The sequence below is a fragment of the Suillus subaureus genome, assembly GCF_016647635.1.
Source record: "Suillus subaureus strain MN1 chromosome Unknown BJ212scaffold_20, whole genome shotgun sequence".
In the NCBI taxonomy this organism is placed as follows: domain Eukaryota; kingdom Fungi; phylum Basidiomycota; class Agaricomycetes; order Boletales; family Suillaceae; genus Suillus; species Suillus subaureus.
The window spans coordinates 426822-441736 of NW_024538576.1; the positions used below are offsets into that span (position 1 = coordinate 426822).

General features: G+C 47.3%; 4 protein-coding genes across 4 annotated transcripts; all 4 read right to left on the minus strand.

Annotated features, from left to right (window-relative positions):
• Positions 1 to 32: 32 nt before the first annotated feature.
• BJ212DRAFT_1361422 (uncharacterized protein) lies at positions 33 to 1343 on the minus strand. The gene is made up of 4 exons (XM_041335915.1): positions 1219 to 1343; positions 993 to 1165; positions 737 to 934; positions 33 to 702 (listed from the first exon to the last, which is right to left on the minus strand). The coding sequence occupies exons 1-4, from the start codon at positions 1300 to 1302 to the stop codon at positions 381 to 383; spliced, it is 777 nt and encodes a 258-aa protein (XP_041192025.1). The 5' UTR covers positions 1303 to 1343; the 3' UTR covers positions 33 to 380.
• Positions 1344 to 2834: 1491 nt separating this feature from the next.
• BJ212DRAFT_1274053 (uncharacterized protein) lies at positions 2835 to 3681 on the minus strand (the record flags this gene model as incomplete). The annotated part of the gene is made up of 3 exons (XM_041331137.1): positions 2835 to 3312; positions 3372 to 3544; positions 3598 to 3681. 3 exons carry the CDS (start codon positions 3679 to 3681, stop codon positions 2835 to 2837), a joined length of 735 nt encoding a protein of 244 aa, XP_041192026.1.
• A 3830-nt stretch (positions 3682 to 7511) lies between these two features.
• BJ212DRAFT_347280 (uncharacterized protein) lies at positions 7512 to 9450 on the minus strand. Its single transcript, XM_041342976.1, has 4 exons — positions 8897 to 9450; positions 8667 to 8838; positions 8203 to 8605; positions 7512 to 8144 (listed from the first exon to the last, which is right to left on the minus strand). Exons 1-4 carry the CDS (start codon positions 9341 to 9343, stop codon positions 7568 to 7570), a joined length of 1599 nt encoding a protein of 532 aa, XP_041192027.1. The 5' UTR covers positions 9344 to 9450; the 3' UTR covers positions 7512 to 7567.
• Positions 9451 to 10661: 1211 nt separating this feature from the next.
• On the minus strand, positions 10662 to 13085 carry BJ212DRAFT_1300486 (uncharacterized protein; the record flags this gene model as incomplete). The annotated part of the gene is made up of 9 exons (XM_041332997.1): positions 10662 to 10717; positions 10773 to 10824; positions 10853 to 10875; positions 11015 to 11255; positions 11385 to 11441; positions 11636 to 11972; positions 12025 to 12427; positions 12483 to 12548; positions 12611 to 13085. 9 exons carry the CDS (start codon positions 13083 to 13085, stop codon positions 10662 to 10664), a joined length of 1710 nt encoding a protein of 569 aa, XP_041192028.1.
• Between the last annotated feature and the right edge of the window lie 1830 nt (positions 13086 to 14915).

Sequence of the window (14915 nt, forward strand, 5' to 3'; positions counted from 1 at the left end):
GTCAACTGGACTTCAAATTCTCTCTGGCTGCTGGAGCTTCAACGGCTGGTCAACAATATATAATTACAGAGTACATTCGTACCGAATCGAGAGACTTGATATCATACAACGAGAGCAACGTACGCAAATACTACTGTCACAACAGATTGGATGAATGTTGGAAGATACAACTTAAGCAGAGCGAGCTCCACTTTCTTCTCTACCACGGAAACCGAGAACTCAGTGGAGGAACCTCCGCCTTCCGTCGGTTCCTCACTCAACTTTGCTTTCCCTGTGTGCTTTGAGCATCAGTGAACAATGTTTAGTAACTCGCGTAACATACTGTGCCTTTATTTTTGTCCGCGTCTTTCTGCTTATTATCATTCTGGGTAGACTATGTTTCAATCAGCCCCACAACATACGGTCTCGAGCGAAAGACGTTTACTTACGGAACCTGATGGAGGCGACCTATTGCCATTGGTGGTTCCATTCAAATCCGGCTTCAGAGTCGGCGCTGGGTCTGATTTCGCCTGCGACTGCGCGCCCTGTCGGTTAGTGGCACGACTCTCGAGATTGAACACATCAATCAAAATCTTGTCCAACTCCTCGTCGCCTGCATCAGCGGAGGTCGGGCTACGACACCCGCTCTCCGCTGCGCTCCTGATCGCACGCTCGCGAGCCTCGTGTATCCCGAGGATAGTGGGCATCTTTAGCCGTGCTACCCTCCTCGGCGGACATCCGGCTCGCCCGCTTGCACAGGAGCTTATATGCAGGCAAGAGAAGGGATTTGTCGATGTTGTATCTGTCGTACGTGGTAATTTTTTCAATAGGTTCGATTTCGAGGTTCTGGAGCTCATCGACAGCAAGTTTCTTCATTTCTGGGAATTGCCAGATTGTCGAGAGCTCCAGTATAGTAAGCCAATGATCCTTCGGTTTGCTTTCGCGCCTGTACGAGCTGTGACAGGGATCAATTACGATGCCGGCAAGATATAATAATTTGAATTATTTCTTACGGACTATACCAGACCCATAAGAAGTTCGCGAAGTCAGTGGCGTTTACCCGATCAAGTCGAAACGCAGTGGAATCGGAAGTTCCCTCCTTGGGAGCCTTCGCAAATTCCTTGGCGAAAAATTGCGACTCGCGCTCAAAGAAGTGTCTGTGCACGCAAAAGAGAGTGCCTTGGACCTGCTCGCATGTGGCGATCAGCACGAGTGGGACATGTGAAAGTTGTGGCGTACGTGGAAGGTGATATCACCGTCTTTAAGATAGTATTCGGGGTGGTGGTGCATTGGAGACACGCCGTTCTGAGAGCCGTGTGCCATGGTTGATATGAGAGCCGTGTGCGAGGATGGTTTCAAAGCTGACCGTAGTTCGCGGAAACGACGCAGCCATTTTATGCGCAACTCGAGCGCTGGGTCACAATAGCACTGTGATTCGTAAAGGTATCCCGGGACGACCATGCGCCACCTCACGTAATCCTAGGATTTAGAAGCCTCGTGTTCGTTGATTCGGGCAAGTGTACTTGAGAAGGGAAGGCGAATTATGACCCATTCCGCAGCCAGGACAATCATTGGAGCCTGATACCACAATAGCACAGCATTTCAAGCGGATCCAATACACATGACACCCACAAATCGAAGCTTGATACATCAAAGATAAGACAGCTCGAACACAAGACGGTCATATGCGCTCCAAATCCAATTGCTGCGGAGAACTAGAACCACTGCTCCGAAGAGACAAGCTGATTGTTTTTCCATGACAAACTCGTGATATGAATGTCGTAAGATGCGAGTCAGAAATACAGTGAGTATGCATGTGTCCTGTTCAATCTTCTGCGAACAGCACCATATGCATACTCGCTACCGCAGGCAGGCATAACATGGAGAAACAGACCAGCAAAGAGGATCTGCATCGCTGACACTCTAAAGCTGAGACCATCAAGCGCATTGAATGCGGTTCAAGCTGCGTTGTGGAAGGCATAGCTTATCGTCCAAGTGAGGAGCTCCTTGTGTCTATCAAACCACCATTATTATATCGCCCTCTGGTACACACAAGGAGCTCGGGCGTGAAAATATGACTAAAGTCGTTGTTGAGTCGTTGAGTGTACTGGTGAGACGGAACATGAGAGGAAATATTGAAAACGGTACAGTACCACCGGCAACGCCCGAAAGACTTGCTTATACAGCACCTTTCTTGGGACTATAGACACGCTTGAATCATTGATTGCCTTCTAACGTGCCTTCGCTCTTGTTGAATGTTCGTGCTGGATCGACGCGTCTCTGAATTTCCTTATACAAGCCACTGCACACGGTTCGCAATACGGATGTCCTCAGAATATCGCCCCAAGCTGCATTTGAGATTTCCATTTGACCGCCTTGTTGACCTCTCCACGTCTTCTGCGGCTCTGGTTATTCAACCAGACAGCTTCGGTCTATGTGCTGGCGCTTCGATAGACTGTATTGTGCAGAGCACATAATGATCAAAATTTCAGAAACTAAGGTATCGTGCAAAGAGGATACGTATGTGACTACCATTGTGTGATGGACTCGGAAGGGACAAATAGACCAGCGCGCGCTTCGCTCTCCGCTCTGTTACGAATTTCGTCTAGCGGGCAGTCAAGCAACCCTCGTCATTCGTCAATTCGTCTCTCACCATTTTTTCCCCTGCATTTCTCCGGCGTCAGCGGATTACGTTCAGTGAGTCGGATTACATACCGGTCCTGTATTTTTATTGGCGTCTTTCTGCTGCTTATTATCATTTTGAGAGGACTGTCTTCAATCAGCCACACAACATACTCGACCAAGCCTGAAGAATTTACTTACCGAACCCGATGAAGACGACTTATTGGCTCCATTCACATTTGGAGTCGGGTCGGAGTCTTGACGATTGGCACCGGGTCTGATTTTACCGGCGGCTGCGCGCCCTGTCGGTTAGCGGTGGGTCCTTTGAGACTAAATACATCAATCAAGATCCTCTCCAACTCCTCATCGTCTGCATCAGCGGAGGTCGGGCTACGGCACCCACCCTCCGCTGCGCTCCTGATCGCACGCTCGCGAGCTTCTTGTATCCCGAGGACAGTGTGCAATTTGAGTTGCTCACCCTCCTCGATGGACATTCGGCCCACCCGCTTGCACAGGAGCTTATATGCAGGCAAGAGAAGGGATTTATCGATTTGGTATCTGTCGTACGTAGTGATTTTTTCGACGGGTTCTATGTCGAATTTCTGGAGCTCATCGATGGCTAGCTTCTTCATTTCTGGGAACTGCCAGACGGTTGAGAGTTCCAGTATGGTAAGCCAATGATCTTTTGGCTTGCTTCCGCGCCTGTACGAGCTGTGTCCAGTGATCAATTACGATGCCTGCGGGATGTAATAACTTAAATTAATGCTTACGGACTATACCAGACCCATAAGAAATTCGCGAAGTCGGCGATGGTTACTTTATCGAGTCGAAACGCGGTGGAATCAGAGGTTCCCTCCCTGGGAGCCTTTGCAAATTCCTTTACGAAAAATTGTGATTCGCATTCGAAAAAGTGCCTGTGAACGCGGAAGAGTGTATCTTCGACCTGCTCCCATGTGGCGATCAGCGCGAGCGAGACATAAAATAGGTGTGGCGTACGATAAAAGTGATATTGCCATCTTTCAGATAATATTCTGGATGGTGGTGTACCGGGGAAACCCCGTTGTGAGAACTGTGTGCCATTGGTTGATATAAGTGTAGATATGATGGAGGGTGGTTTCAGAATTGGTCTGAGTTCGCGGTCACGACGCGGCCATTTTATGTGCGACTCTGGCGCTTGAGGAACCAAACAGCCACTATGATTCGTTCGAATATATCCAAGGACGATCCGCTAGAACACGCGCTAACTCCCGTGATCCTAGATTTTGGAAGCCTCGTGTTCGTCGATTAAGAGAAGCTTTGGGAAGAAAAGTTGACTTTTGACCATGCCATGGGATGAAGTTCGAGCCTGATACAATAATCGCACAGCATTTTACGCGAATCCGGTGCATACGACGCCTACAAATCGAAGTCTGATGACTTAAAGATAAGACAGCCTGAACACGAGGCAATCAGGTGTGTTCTTATCCATTCAATTGCTGCGGGAACTAGGACTGTTGCCTAGAAGAGACTGCGCCCATACATTTGTTACTATGTCGTAAGAGACGAGTCAGAAATACAGCAACTATGCATGTGCATCCCATGTTCCACATTTCAGAACAGAGCTCCACATACATAATCGCTGCTTCGATTAGGTACTACAGGGACAACACGCGGAGAAAAGATAAAGAGAAGAAAGCCTGGCGCTCTGAAACTGAGAGCATAGGATTCAAGTGAAAGGCCAGAAGAGAGCGTTTGCATTGCTAGTAGCAGAAGCCGCGGCCTTGTCATCCAAGTCACAAGAGAGGAGCTGTTAACGTTGTGAGCGACGATCAGAACAAGGTCAGATGAGAGTTCAAGCTCAAGATCACCGGCAACACCCGAATTCTTACACAGCACTTCCACTTGTTCTCGTCTTTGACTCCTTACATAATTACACGACACCGATGTCCTCGTATTATTATCTCCTTCATGAGCATTTGCAAGATTTCCACGTGGCCAACATGCATCGCAGTCTTCTGCAGCTTCGCTTCCGACGCGAATATTGTCGGCTGATTAGCACACCTTATTATTCAACAATTTGCCACGCTCGCTGCTGGTGATGGATCTAACAACGCTGTCCCTGTATTTTGCTTGTAATCGACTCACAACCCCCCGCCAGTTAGCTCACCACTACACTTGCTTTCGACACATTGTATTTTGTGAGATGCGCCTTCGCGTTAACGCGTTTCCCGAACGTGCTCGGCAGTAGACACAGTGTGGCGAATATCTTTGCAAAGCACGTTGTTGCCTTCTATCTAGTAGTGTTCTCATCGTTCACCTATGTTATCATTAATAGCCCTGAGAACAAAATACGAAGATACCTGTGGCATAGCCGCTTTCGTTGGATTGTGTGGTGCGTTTTCTGTTGCATTTCGGGATGTGTACATCTAAAGTAGAGATACCCAGCACCCAAAAGCTGTTCAAATCATCTGCAAACCTCACGAAGGCGTGCATAGGTGTTCAGCCATCTCCAGGAGTACTGCCGGAGCGCCTCTAGCGAGTAATGAGGCGCATATATCCTTTATGAATGTCCAAAATACCACGCATACATCCTAATTTCCATGATACAGCGCATATATACAACCATTTAACGCACCCTTCAGCGTATATGCGCACAATATCCCGCTAGTTTTCACTCATAGAGCATCCAACCACTAAATTGACAATGCAGGCACATCCACATCTTGTCGAAGCTCCAACGGCTGGCGTATGTACTCAATCAAAGGACAGAACAAACGATGTTCAGGAGCCTCGGTCCCAAGGAAGAACACGTCAAATCGACACACGTACGTGCGAGGGTTGGCCAGGCTCCCATTGCATCGACAGCCATACGCTGCGTACTGCAAAGAATCGCATGGATGTGCATATTGTCTTCTGTGGTGATGGTGGAGCCATCCAAGATACGTATGTTTCATTGTCATATTTCAAAGTGGATGATACGAACACAAACATTGACTTGGTTCTTCCATTTCTACAGCAAACGCGAGATCACTGTAAATGGCCACGTCGTCCCAGGCTAACGCTCACCAGTTACCAACGTGCAATAGAATGGTTGCCAACATTCCGACACGAGCCATTCTGAACCCCACACGGACTGGGAATGTATCTGTAATTGGAGTACTGCATGGATGACTATGTAAAGGTTGTATTACATTCTAGGCACAATGATACATCCAATTGTTGAACCCTCATCTTCAGGTGTCCGTCACGCATCCTCAGTTTGGCTATTGAGCCACACACGAATGTATATAGCCTGGCCATGTACCTCGGATTCGATAGCAGAATCACACCCATTTTTTTCTCCGCTCCAAGCATGTCTAATATCCTCAGAAAGTCCTCGTCTCACGTCGTAACTTCAACTCAGTGCATTCAGGCGTCTTTACTCTGCTTACTTGTATCGATCATCATTCTCAGCTGAACTCATTGCCAGCCTTACAACAAGATGGTCTTGTAACCATTGATTCAACCTTTCATGTTTGTGGCTGGATCGAAGATGGCATACCATGTAGTCGAACCATTTCGGATTACAAGCCAGGTTCTATTTACACCAAAACCAACAAATGCGCAAATACTTCATTCACGTTGCAGCATAGCCTCCAATTAACAGCGAACTGCATATTATTCGATCAACAACAATATCAATGAGAAAGCAGAAACATAACTCACCAATGTGGTGCTACGCAGGAATTTACCGGCCTCCTCTTGAAGGCTCATCGCCGGGATTATAGCAGATTTGAGCACCAGTTGGCTGATATCACAAGACGCAAAGAGTCGGTCATCAGGTGAAAATTTGATGCAATGCAAACTACTACTACTTACAATGAGAGCGCAGGTACTCTCTTTATTGCAGCAGTCACCGTCACTGGTGCAACTTTCGCCGTCTGGCTGACACGCATTGACAGACATTATAGATGCTGTCAGCGCAACAATAACGGTGAGGAAGGCGAAATGCATTGTTTGTGCGAGGTGGTATGAACTGCTGAGCCTTGAGGTGGAATGGACGGTAGGAGATGACTTACTTTTATACTGTCGCGAAAAGCAACGCTTAGTGTTTTGACCAGGACTCTGTTTGGCGGAATAGTTTACGCAGAACCCCTTGCGGTTATTTCGTGAGAAATTGAGCTAGTGACTCCTGCTCACTGCCAGCAGAACTTTTACGCGTCGCATATCACAACTTTATTTGCAAGTGGGGCCTACAGGAACATTGTAGCTCCACAGCTACTCTCATGTCGATGAACAGATATTACCTGTAGAGATGGGAAAACAGAGACACGCACCTGCTTCACTCATTTGCTTGTGCAGTTGGAAAAATGGAAAAGAAGCGAACTCACTAGGACATTAGTTTTTGATGTTTAGATTTGACTTCGGTGTTTTTTTTGAAGTACTGGCCCGAGCGCGGGCATACCCCAGTTTCTAAATTCACGCGAGGACGACTTAGCCAGGTTCTAACTATGGCTGCATTTGCGTATGTTCACGCTGGGTCAACGCATCGTCGAATGAGCACGACTATTATACTTCATTTCATGTGAAGTATCACCATGTTGACATCATCGGTGACGATTTCCCAAGCGCATCCATCTTTGGAGGATATGCCTTCTTCACACATCTTCCCTTCCCGCGAGCCTCCGAGTTTCCTTTCGAACCACTGCAGCTGCAGGGTCAGACTGATAGACTTTGCTAAAGGTAATAAGTATATTGGTGTGATGTTCACATGTGTTCGTAAACTCTTCAGGACTGTTCTTTTTGCATGTACATGTCACTGACATACGAGTACACTACTATATTTTATCGTAGTCACATTTCGATGGCAAAGTTCGTGTTCACTGATATTCATTTCGCAAACCTATGACTGGGGAACATATGGTAGCTCGAACTTACCCGAGTCATATTTTAACAGCGATCCATCAAGTAGGTTATCATGCCCAGTTACATCAATCATGTAATGAAACTACAAATGTGGGATGAACCCGGTCCAAGCTACTGTATCGTATATGCCAGTAGGTGGTGATTGTAAGCTCAGAAGTATGAGTACAATTAACGTAACACGTGCCATGATATATATGAGAGAGACTATTTGTGCAGAAGAAAAACCAAATATTACTAACCAAAACTTCCCGCGATGCATGAATGCCAGGGTATTCAGCAAAAAAAACACCGGTACACATATCAGCACAAGGGAGGTTGCGCGCCATAATATGTGCTCTGCGTGGCTGTGAAAAAAGTAATTCCAACCGAGACAGTGTATCCCTCCGAACACCACACCACCGAAACATCCAATGAGAAGTATGATCTCACCATCACGATACCTAGTCAGTAGCCCCCTCGAACCGCTGTAGTGTCCAAAACCGTCACGGTAGCCACCTAGAGACGGAACACGACGAGAACGGATAGCACGGTGGGAAGGTGTTGCCATAATGCCCATAAGACACAAAAAGGGATAGGCAATACGTCTCCTAATCCGCCTATAGTATGACTCAGAGGGACGGCTTATGTCGATGGTTGAGGAATCATCATCAAGAAAGTCTCTATTGCCAGAATGCAAATGAATCAAAACAATTTCAGGCAACGATATTGACAACGTACCCATAGGCTAACTGGCCTGGCAGAGCCGTGGCTGCTTTCAGATGAACAACATAAGGACATCCTACATCCTTAGGTTTCTTCCACCACAAAGCATAAGAAATGCAGGTAAGGGCAGCTACGGCCAAGGTGTCAATTTCAAGTAGGGTTATCGGAAGGCTCTGGATGTAACGGGCAACAAGCTGGGCGACGAACCACACCAACTGAAGAACGGCGATGCCTTTGGACAGTCCATCACCCTTACTTCGATCTTCTATCTCTGCCTTTGTGATGGCAGGAAAGTCCACAAATCCCTTACAGACGAGCTTCAGGAGTTTATCGGGAGTAAGGGTAGCTCGCGGCTCGCCATTGACGTAGAGCATAAATCCACCCATCCATGCGAAGAACCCATGGGTTATTGTCCATCCTACGAAGGGATTGATTACATGTTAGTCCTGCCTAATTGAAGAGTCCAAGCATCAACTGACGTTTAAACTCTGCATATCTAGGGACGCCTGAACTTCTACTTGCTTCTGAAACGTCACTGACTAAAGTGGCTGGGCTCTTTGATATATCTCGATCATCGCCGTGGGTCGTGGCACTTTGTGCACTAAACGCATCATTAAAGTCCTCTGAAGTTTCACGAGGGATGAAAGACTGCTGCGTGGCCCATGTAATCATGAGTTCTGGGGCAATCAACGCTATGACCATTACTAACCGTCGTAGATATAGTTCTATCATCGTCGTAGGTCGCGTAAGGTAAAATTATGAATTCTTGATGCGCACTGGCATTAAAGTCCTTTGCAACATCACGAGCGCTGAAAAACTGCCGCGTGGCCCACGTGATCATGAGTTCTGGGGCGATCAACGCTATAACCATGATGAATAGACGACGGGAGGTAATAGCCACTTTGCCCTCGTCCATACCCGGGATGTTCGGATGGATGGCAGTCCATGTGCACGCAAACAAAGTTAAGCCACAGCTCAAGAGAATATCCCATAAGGTTCTGGTGTTGCAGGATGGACAGTTGCTAGCATCGAGTGCATGGGTACTGGTATCATTGAGACTGGGGAGTGAAGCGCACACAAACGGAACAGATAAGAGGATAGCGCAAGGTAGGAGGGTCATCATGATGGTAAAGTTGAGGACATGGCGTCTGTTCATCCTGCTCCCCCAGGCTTTAAGGGCCTGCTGGGTTCAAGCGCTGATGCTGTACCACATTCACTGATGGCAGTGAAATTGCAAACAGGATTGCACTGCCGAGTGCCAGGCGCTCCCTGGCACGAGTGATTAATTGATTCATGAAGTGGTGAAGGCCGCACCAAGACCGTAGTTGGGATGATCAAGTACGGGTGTGGCAGACTCGGACAAGCCGTAGACTAACAATAGACGAAGGGCATTAGGAAAATAGTCATTCCTATCAGTTCCGATGAACTTAGATGTGGAATTTGGCCGCTCTTGCTCACTTCCAATAATTTTGGTTGCGACAGCTCCCCGCAGTCTCTTTATGATTCTTGAGGCGACGACATCAGTGAGTCGCGGTGACATTGGGGAAATAAGGGTTAGGTGGCGGGAATGTATCACAGGCAGGGATGCTCCTAGTCTGGCCTGCGACATCTTGAGGAGAGGTGAGTCCGCCTGCATAATCCACTCGGATGCTTGAAACTGGTTCGGAAGAAACTAATCAAAGCAATACAGCATCTCAAAGCCCGAGCGCATAATGGTCGTAATGGCAGAGTGAAAGAAGTTGAAAGTTGTGCCCCCACGTTCAGAATCATGATGGTTCTTCAAGGGATTAATTCAACCTTACTCATTTTCTCACTCTGATGTTGAATGCAGGGAACTGCTACGAAGATTCACTATGAGTGACATGCGTCGTCGGCTGGAATGCACTCTTCGTTGATGAAGTTGTCCTCTTAAACTCCTATTTGTTTTTGAATCTCCCTCGCTGCTCCAGATCCCGCAGAAGGAGATCGGGTAGATGTTTTCTGAGTGCTAATTGCTTCGGTAATCAGTAATGACACAAAATGTCTGGGCTTGTGATGCTATCGTACATGCATGTGCAATGTGAAGTGACGGTGAGACGTATCAGCGACATACAATTGATTTGGACTGGCAGTGGATCGTACCTTCATCGTGGTTGACGTTGCAGACAGGACATCATTTCCCAGCGCTCCCTATTATGCACGCGGTCTGAAGCCGTTAATGAATGTATCTCAGGTAAATTGCAATTTCAATACTGGTGAAGGCGGAATGCCCTGGAATCATCTAACAGTGCGCCTTTTCAAACTCCTTGATGAAAAAATGCGACTCGCGCCCGGAGTCGAAAGTGTCTGTGAATGCGAAAGAGTGTCTTCCACCTGCTCGCATACAATGATCAGCGCGAACCAAACCTAAATACGAAGAAAGCAACAATCGAGATGATACTCTGGATGATAGAGTGCTCGGAAATTCTCCACCATCCTGAGACCATTTGCCATGATTAATACAAGAGCAGAAAATCCTTGTGTGCGAGGATGATTTCAAAAGCGGCCGAATCTGGCGTAAACACGTTAAGAGATGTTCAGGGTGATCAGCTAGAACATGTACTCACTCCCGTAATCCGAGGATTTGGAAGCCTCGTGTTCCTTTGCAAGCACGCTTGCCTGAATCAACGAAGGGTAAATTGCTAACCATTTCGTTGCCAGGAGTGGAGCCTGGTGGAACAGTATTTCACGTGAATACCAAGAAATGTTACGATATGAAATTTGTGAGAGGCGACTCGGGCGAGTAGAGATTTAGCGAGTACGCATGTGTATCCTTTTCCACATAATGGGAACGAATTCATATACATACTCGCTGCCTCCATTTGGCATAACATATATATAAACAGATGAGCGAAGAGGATGTGCATCTGCGGCGCTCTAAAGCTGAGAGCATCGGAGGGGAGGAACGAGCATTTTTGCTGAGTAGCAGACTCGAAAGCCGTGCCTTTTGATCGAAGTGATGAGATCGTTGTGTCTACCGGACTACCACAAATGATCATCGTTGTTCGTGTGCGGGTAGAGACAAGGAGTTCGGGCATGAATTCAAAAAACTAGGCACCAGGAGGCAGTGGACAGAAGAGTCTGAAGAACATGAAAGTAAGGTACCGGCAACGCCCGATAGGCTTCTGGTCGGTACTGCGTTGCACGGGAACACCTTCGCATAAGCTCGCGTCGCGAACCTGCTCGACAGCGGGATGCAATTTTCTGCCAGGTAAGTCGTCGTCTTGATGCGCGTGCTTGGCGTGTCATATGTGATGTATTGAAATTAGAAATGTGGAATAAACTGGGTCCAAACTACTGTATCGTATACACCAAAAGGCAGTGATCGGAAGCTCAAGAGCATAAGCAAAATTAGCGTAATGCGTGCAGCAATATATATCAAAGAGCTGATTGTAGCAAATGTGATAATGAAATATCTGTATTCCCTTACATTACGACCCAGCCATATCCCATACTCAAGATCAAGGAAAAGAAGTATCGGCGCACCAGCTATCCCAAGAGAAGCCGCACGCCATAACATGTGTTGCGTGTATGTCTGAAACAAGTAGTTCCAGGCCAGACAATGTATCCCTCCAAACACAATCCCACTGGAACATCCAATGAGAATTACGATCCCGGCGTAGTACTTGCCGTAGCCACCAAGAGATGGAACACGGCGAGAACCGGCAGCACGGGGGGAAATTAAAGGTGCAATGCCCATCAGACTGATAAGAGGATAGATGAGACCGCGAAGACGGCCTCCCCAAAGTCGATTAAGATCTGTCTTGCTGGAATGCAGGCAAATTAGAGCAGTTTTAGGCAAAAACATAGACAACGTACTCGTATGTCAATCCGTTTAGCTGATCTGCTGGTCTCTTCCAATGAACAACATAAGGACATCTCACGTCCTTGGGCTTCTTCCACCACAAGCCGTACGAAATACAGGTCAGCGCAGTTACAGCCAGTGTATCGATTTCGAGCAGGGTTATCGGAAGGTTCTGAACGTATCGGGCGAAAAGTTGGACGACGAACCACACCAGCTGAAGAATGGCGAAGCCTTTCGACAGTCCATCACCCTTACTTCGATCTTCTACCTCTGCCTCCGAGATGAGAGGCATGTCCACGGATCCCTCATCAACGAATTGCAGAAGGTCATCGGGTGTAAGAGTGCCTCGTGGCTCGTCATTGACGTAGAGCATGAATCCACCCATCCACGCGAAGAAACCATGCGTCACTGTCCATCCTATGAAGTTTCATGTTAGCCCTGCCCGACCGAAGAGTACGAGCATGTAACTAACCCTCAAACTCTGTCACAGGTCTGGATCCACGCTTCCACGTGAAGAATCCATGATCCATTGTCAATCCTATGAAAGCAATAGTTGCATGTCAGTTCCTGGCTGACAGAAGAGTCTGAGTATTAACAAACTTCTGAAATTTGAGGGTTTGGGAGAATTCGGACTTCCACTTCCTTCTGGAATGTCACGATGCGATGTAGCTGTCATCCCTGATATATCTCGACGGTCACTGTAGGCTTTGGTAGGTTGTGCACTAAACCTATCATTGAAGTCCTTTGCAGCTGCACGAGCGCTGAAGAACTGTCGCGTGGCCCAGGTAATCATGAGTTCTGGGGCGATCAACGCCATAACCATAATGAACAAACGACGAGAGGTAATGGCGGCTCTGCCTTCGTTCATACCCGGAATGTTCGGGTGGACGGCAGACCATGTGCATGCAAACAAAGTCCAGCCACAGCTCAAGATAATGCTCCATAAGGTTCTGTTGTTGTTGCTGGATGCAGGGTCGCTGTCATTGAGTGTATAGATACAAGTATCGTTGAGACTCTGAAGTGAAGCACAAACAAACGGGACGCAGAAGAGGATAGCCCACAGTGAGAGGACCATGGTCAAGTCGAGGGCAAAGCGTCTGTCTATTCAGATCTCTTTTGAAGGTGTTGCCGTTTGTATGAATAAGCTGCGTTCAAGCGCTGACGCTCATACATGCCTCGAGGGTACCCCAATCACCGACAGCCGGGGTAATCTAGTTATCAATAGGGTCATCATGATGGTACACGTTCAATGTCGTAAGTCTGACAATGAGACGTGAGGCATGCACTGCTTGGACAGTATCATCATTCTCTGTGCGTCTATACATTTCGATCAATCTTCGTGACCAGAAAGAAATCAGACGTAGCCCACGTATCTGACCCATACAAATAGTCGAGAGGGAATACTAGTAGCGTTGAAACACTAGTGTATGGTGAACATGGAGGATGGAAACGGGGTGTGATCGTTCAAATAGACGCTAGCGCCACTTAAAGAACACGAGGGCCACGTTCAGGCTGGAGCGCACATGACTTGAAACTTTGAAGTCTTGATTAATAAAATTTTCAGGTACAGAAGAAGAGAGCAACCACTATTGGTTTATAGCGTGCACTTGGGCTGGAGTGCTTGCAGCCTGAGCGCACTGGCATGCATCCTGGTATGAGAAGTTTGAGCTGAGTCGCAGAAGCCATAGGCTTTGAAGCGCTCATTGTCCAAATTTGAAGCGCCCTGTGCCTACCGAACCGCCAAGAATGCGTTTCATCGAAATCCAAGCTGGCCTATAACTAATCAAGAAGTTGGCCGGACGAGACGGAGTATTCAGAAGAACAGCAGCACTGGCAACAAGCACTGCGTCGCATCTTAGTCAGCAATTAGTTCGCTTCTTGTAAGTTAGCCATCATTTCCTCATACACGCCTGGGTTTAAGTTTGTGGCATTTTCAACAAGCGCCTTCGTTCGAAGGAGGCTCCGTGCTTGATCTTGTAACTCATGTCACATCATTCAGTCGGGCCGGCAGGTCGAACAATAATACCTCTGCTTTGAAGAGGGCTATCTTGAAGGAGCAGAAGACCCTTTGATTCGATGATATCGCCCAAGATCTAGCACGTTGATGGCTGGCGCTGGTATAATTTCATATCTGAAAGGTCTATTTCGAGGCGGAGAAACTGATGATTTATATCCAAGATCTTATTGAGCTCCCACTCGACGATTGAACAGGACAGACAAGGAAAATGATACGAATGACTGCTCGTCTTGTCAGTCGAACGAGTAATGGACCGTGTGAAATGTGGACGGTTGATATAATTCAACCGCCATATCAACTGTGCATCCTTTAGCTGACACGGATTTGATTCATGGCGGACTCATGGCTCTGTTTACACCAAGAGTACAAAGTACGCAAACACTTCATTCACTCGACATATCTGCTTCAGCTTGATATCCACTCCACCCACTTCTCAACTAACACCGTCCACGAATCGTTCGATCAACAACAGCACCATCAATGCGACAGTAGACACTGACTCACCAGTGTTTAGTTATGGCAGACTTTGTTACCGCGTGTCTGATATTGTAAGGTGCAAAAGGTGCGTCATCAGGTGAAAATTCGATGCCAAAGTAAACTATTCCTACTCACAAGACTGAGGCATACCAAGCCCATACAGCAGCCATTTATTGTTTTGCAACTCTGGAGCGCGCTTTGACACTGCACTGACAAACATTATAGATGCCGCCGAATCAACAATAACGGTGAGGAAGGAGAAAGACATTATTTGTTTGTGGTGGTATGAACTGCTGAGGTGCTTGAAGTCTCTTTGAGAGTGCACGGTGGGAAGATGACTTACTTTTATTCTGTCGTGCCTGTTGACGCTTAGTGTTGTAGACTTGGTAGAATTGATTTGCCTTGCGTGTG

Coding starts and splice junctions, on each gene's coding strand:
- BJ212DRAFT_1361422 (XM_041335915.1), bottom strand. CDS start 1,302: ATGGCACACGGCTCTCAGAACGGCGTGTCTCCAATGCACCACCACCCC. Junction 1,166..1,218: donor ACGGTGATATCACCTTCCAC/GTACGCCACAAC, acceptor ACATGCGAGCAG/GTCCAAGGCACTCTCTTTTG. Junction 703..736: donor TTGCCTGCATATAAGCTCCT/GTGCAAGCGGGC, acceptor TCCGCCGAGGAG/GGTAGCACGGCTAAAGATGC.
- BJ212DRAFT_347280 (XM_041342976.1), bottom strand. CDS start 9,343: ATGAACAGACGCCATGTCCTCAACTTTACCATCATGATGACCCTCCTA. Junction 8,606..8,666: donor TAGATATGCAGAGTTTAAAC/GTCAGTTGATGC, acceptor ATCCCTTCGTAG/GATGGACAATAACCCATGGG. Junction 8,145..8,202: donor CCAGGCCAGTTAGCCTATGG/GTACGTTGTCAA, acceptor TTCTGGCAATAG/AGACTTTCTTGATGATGATT.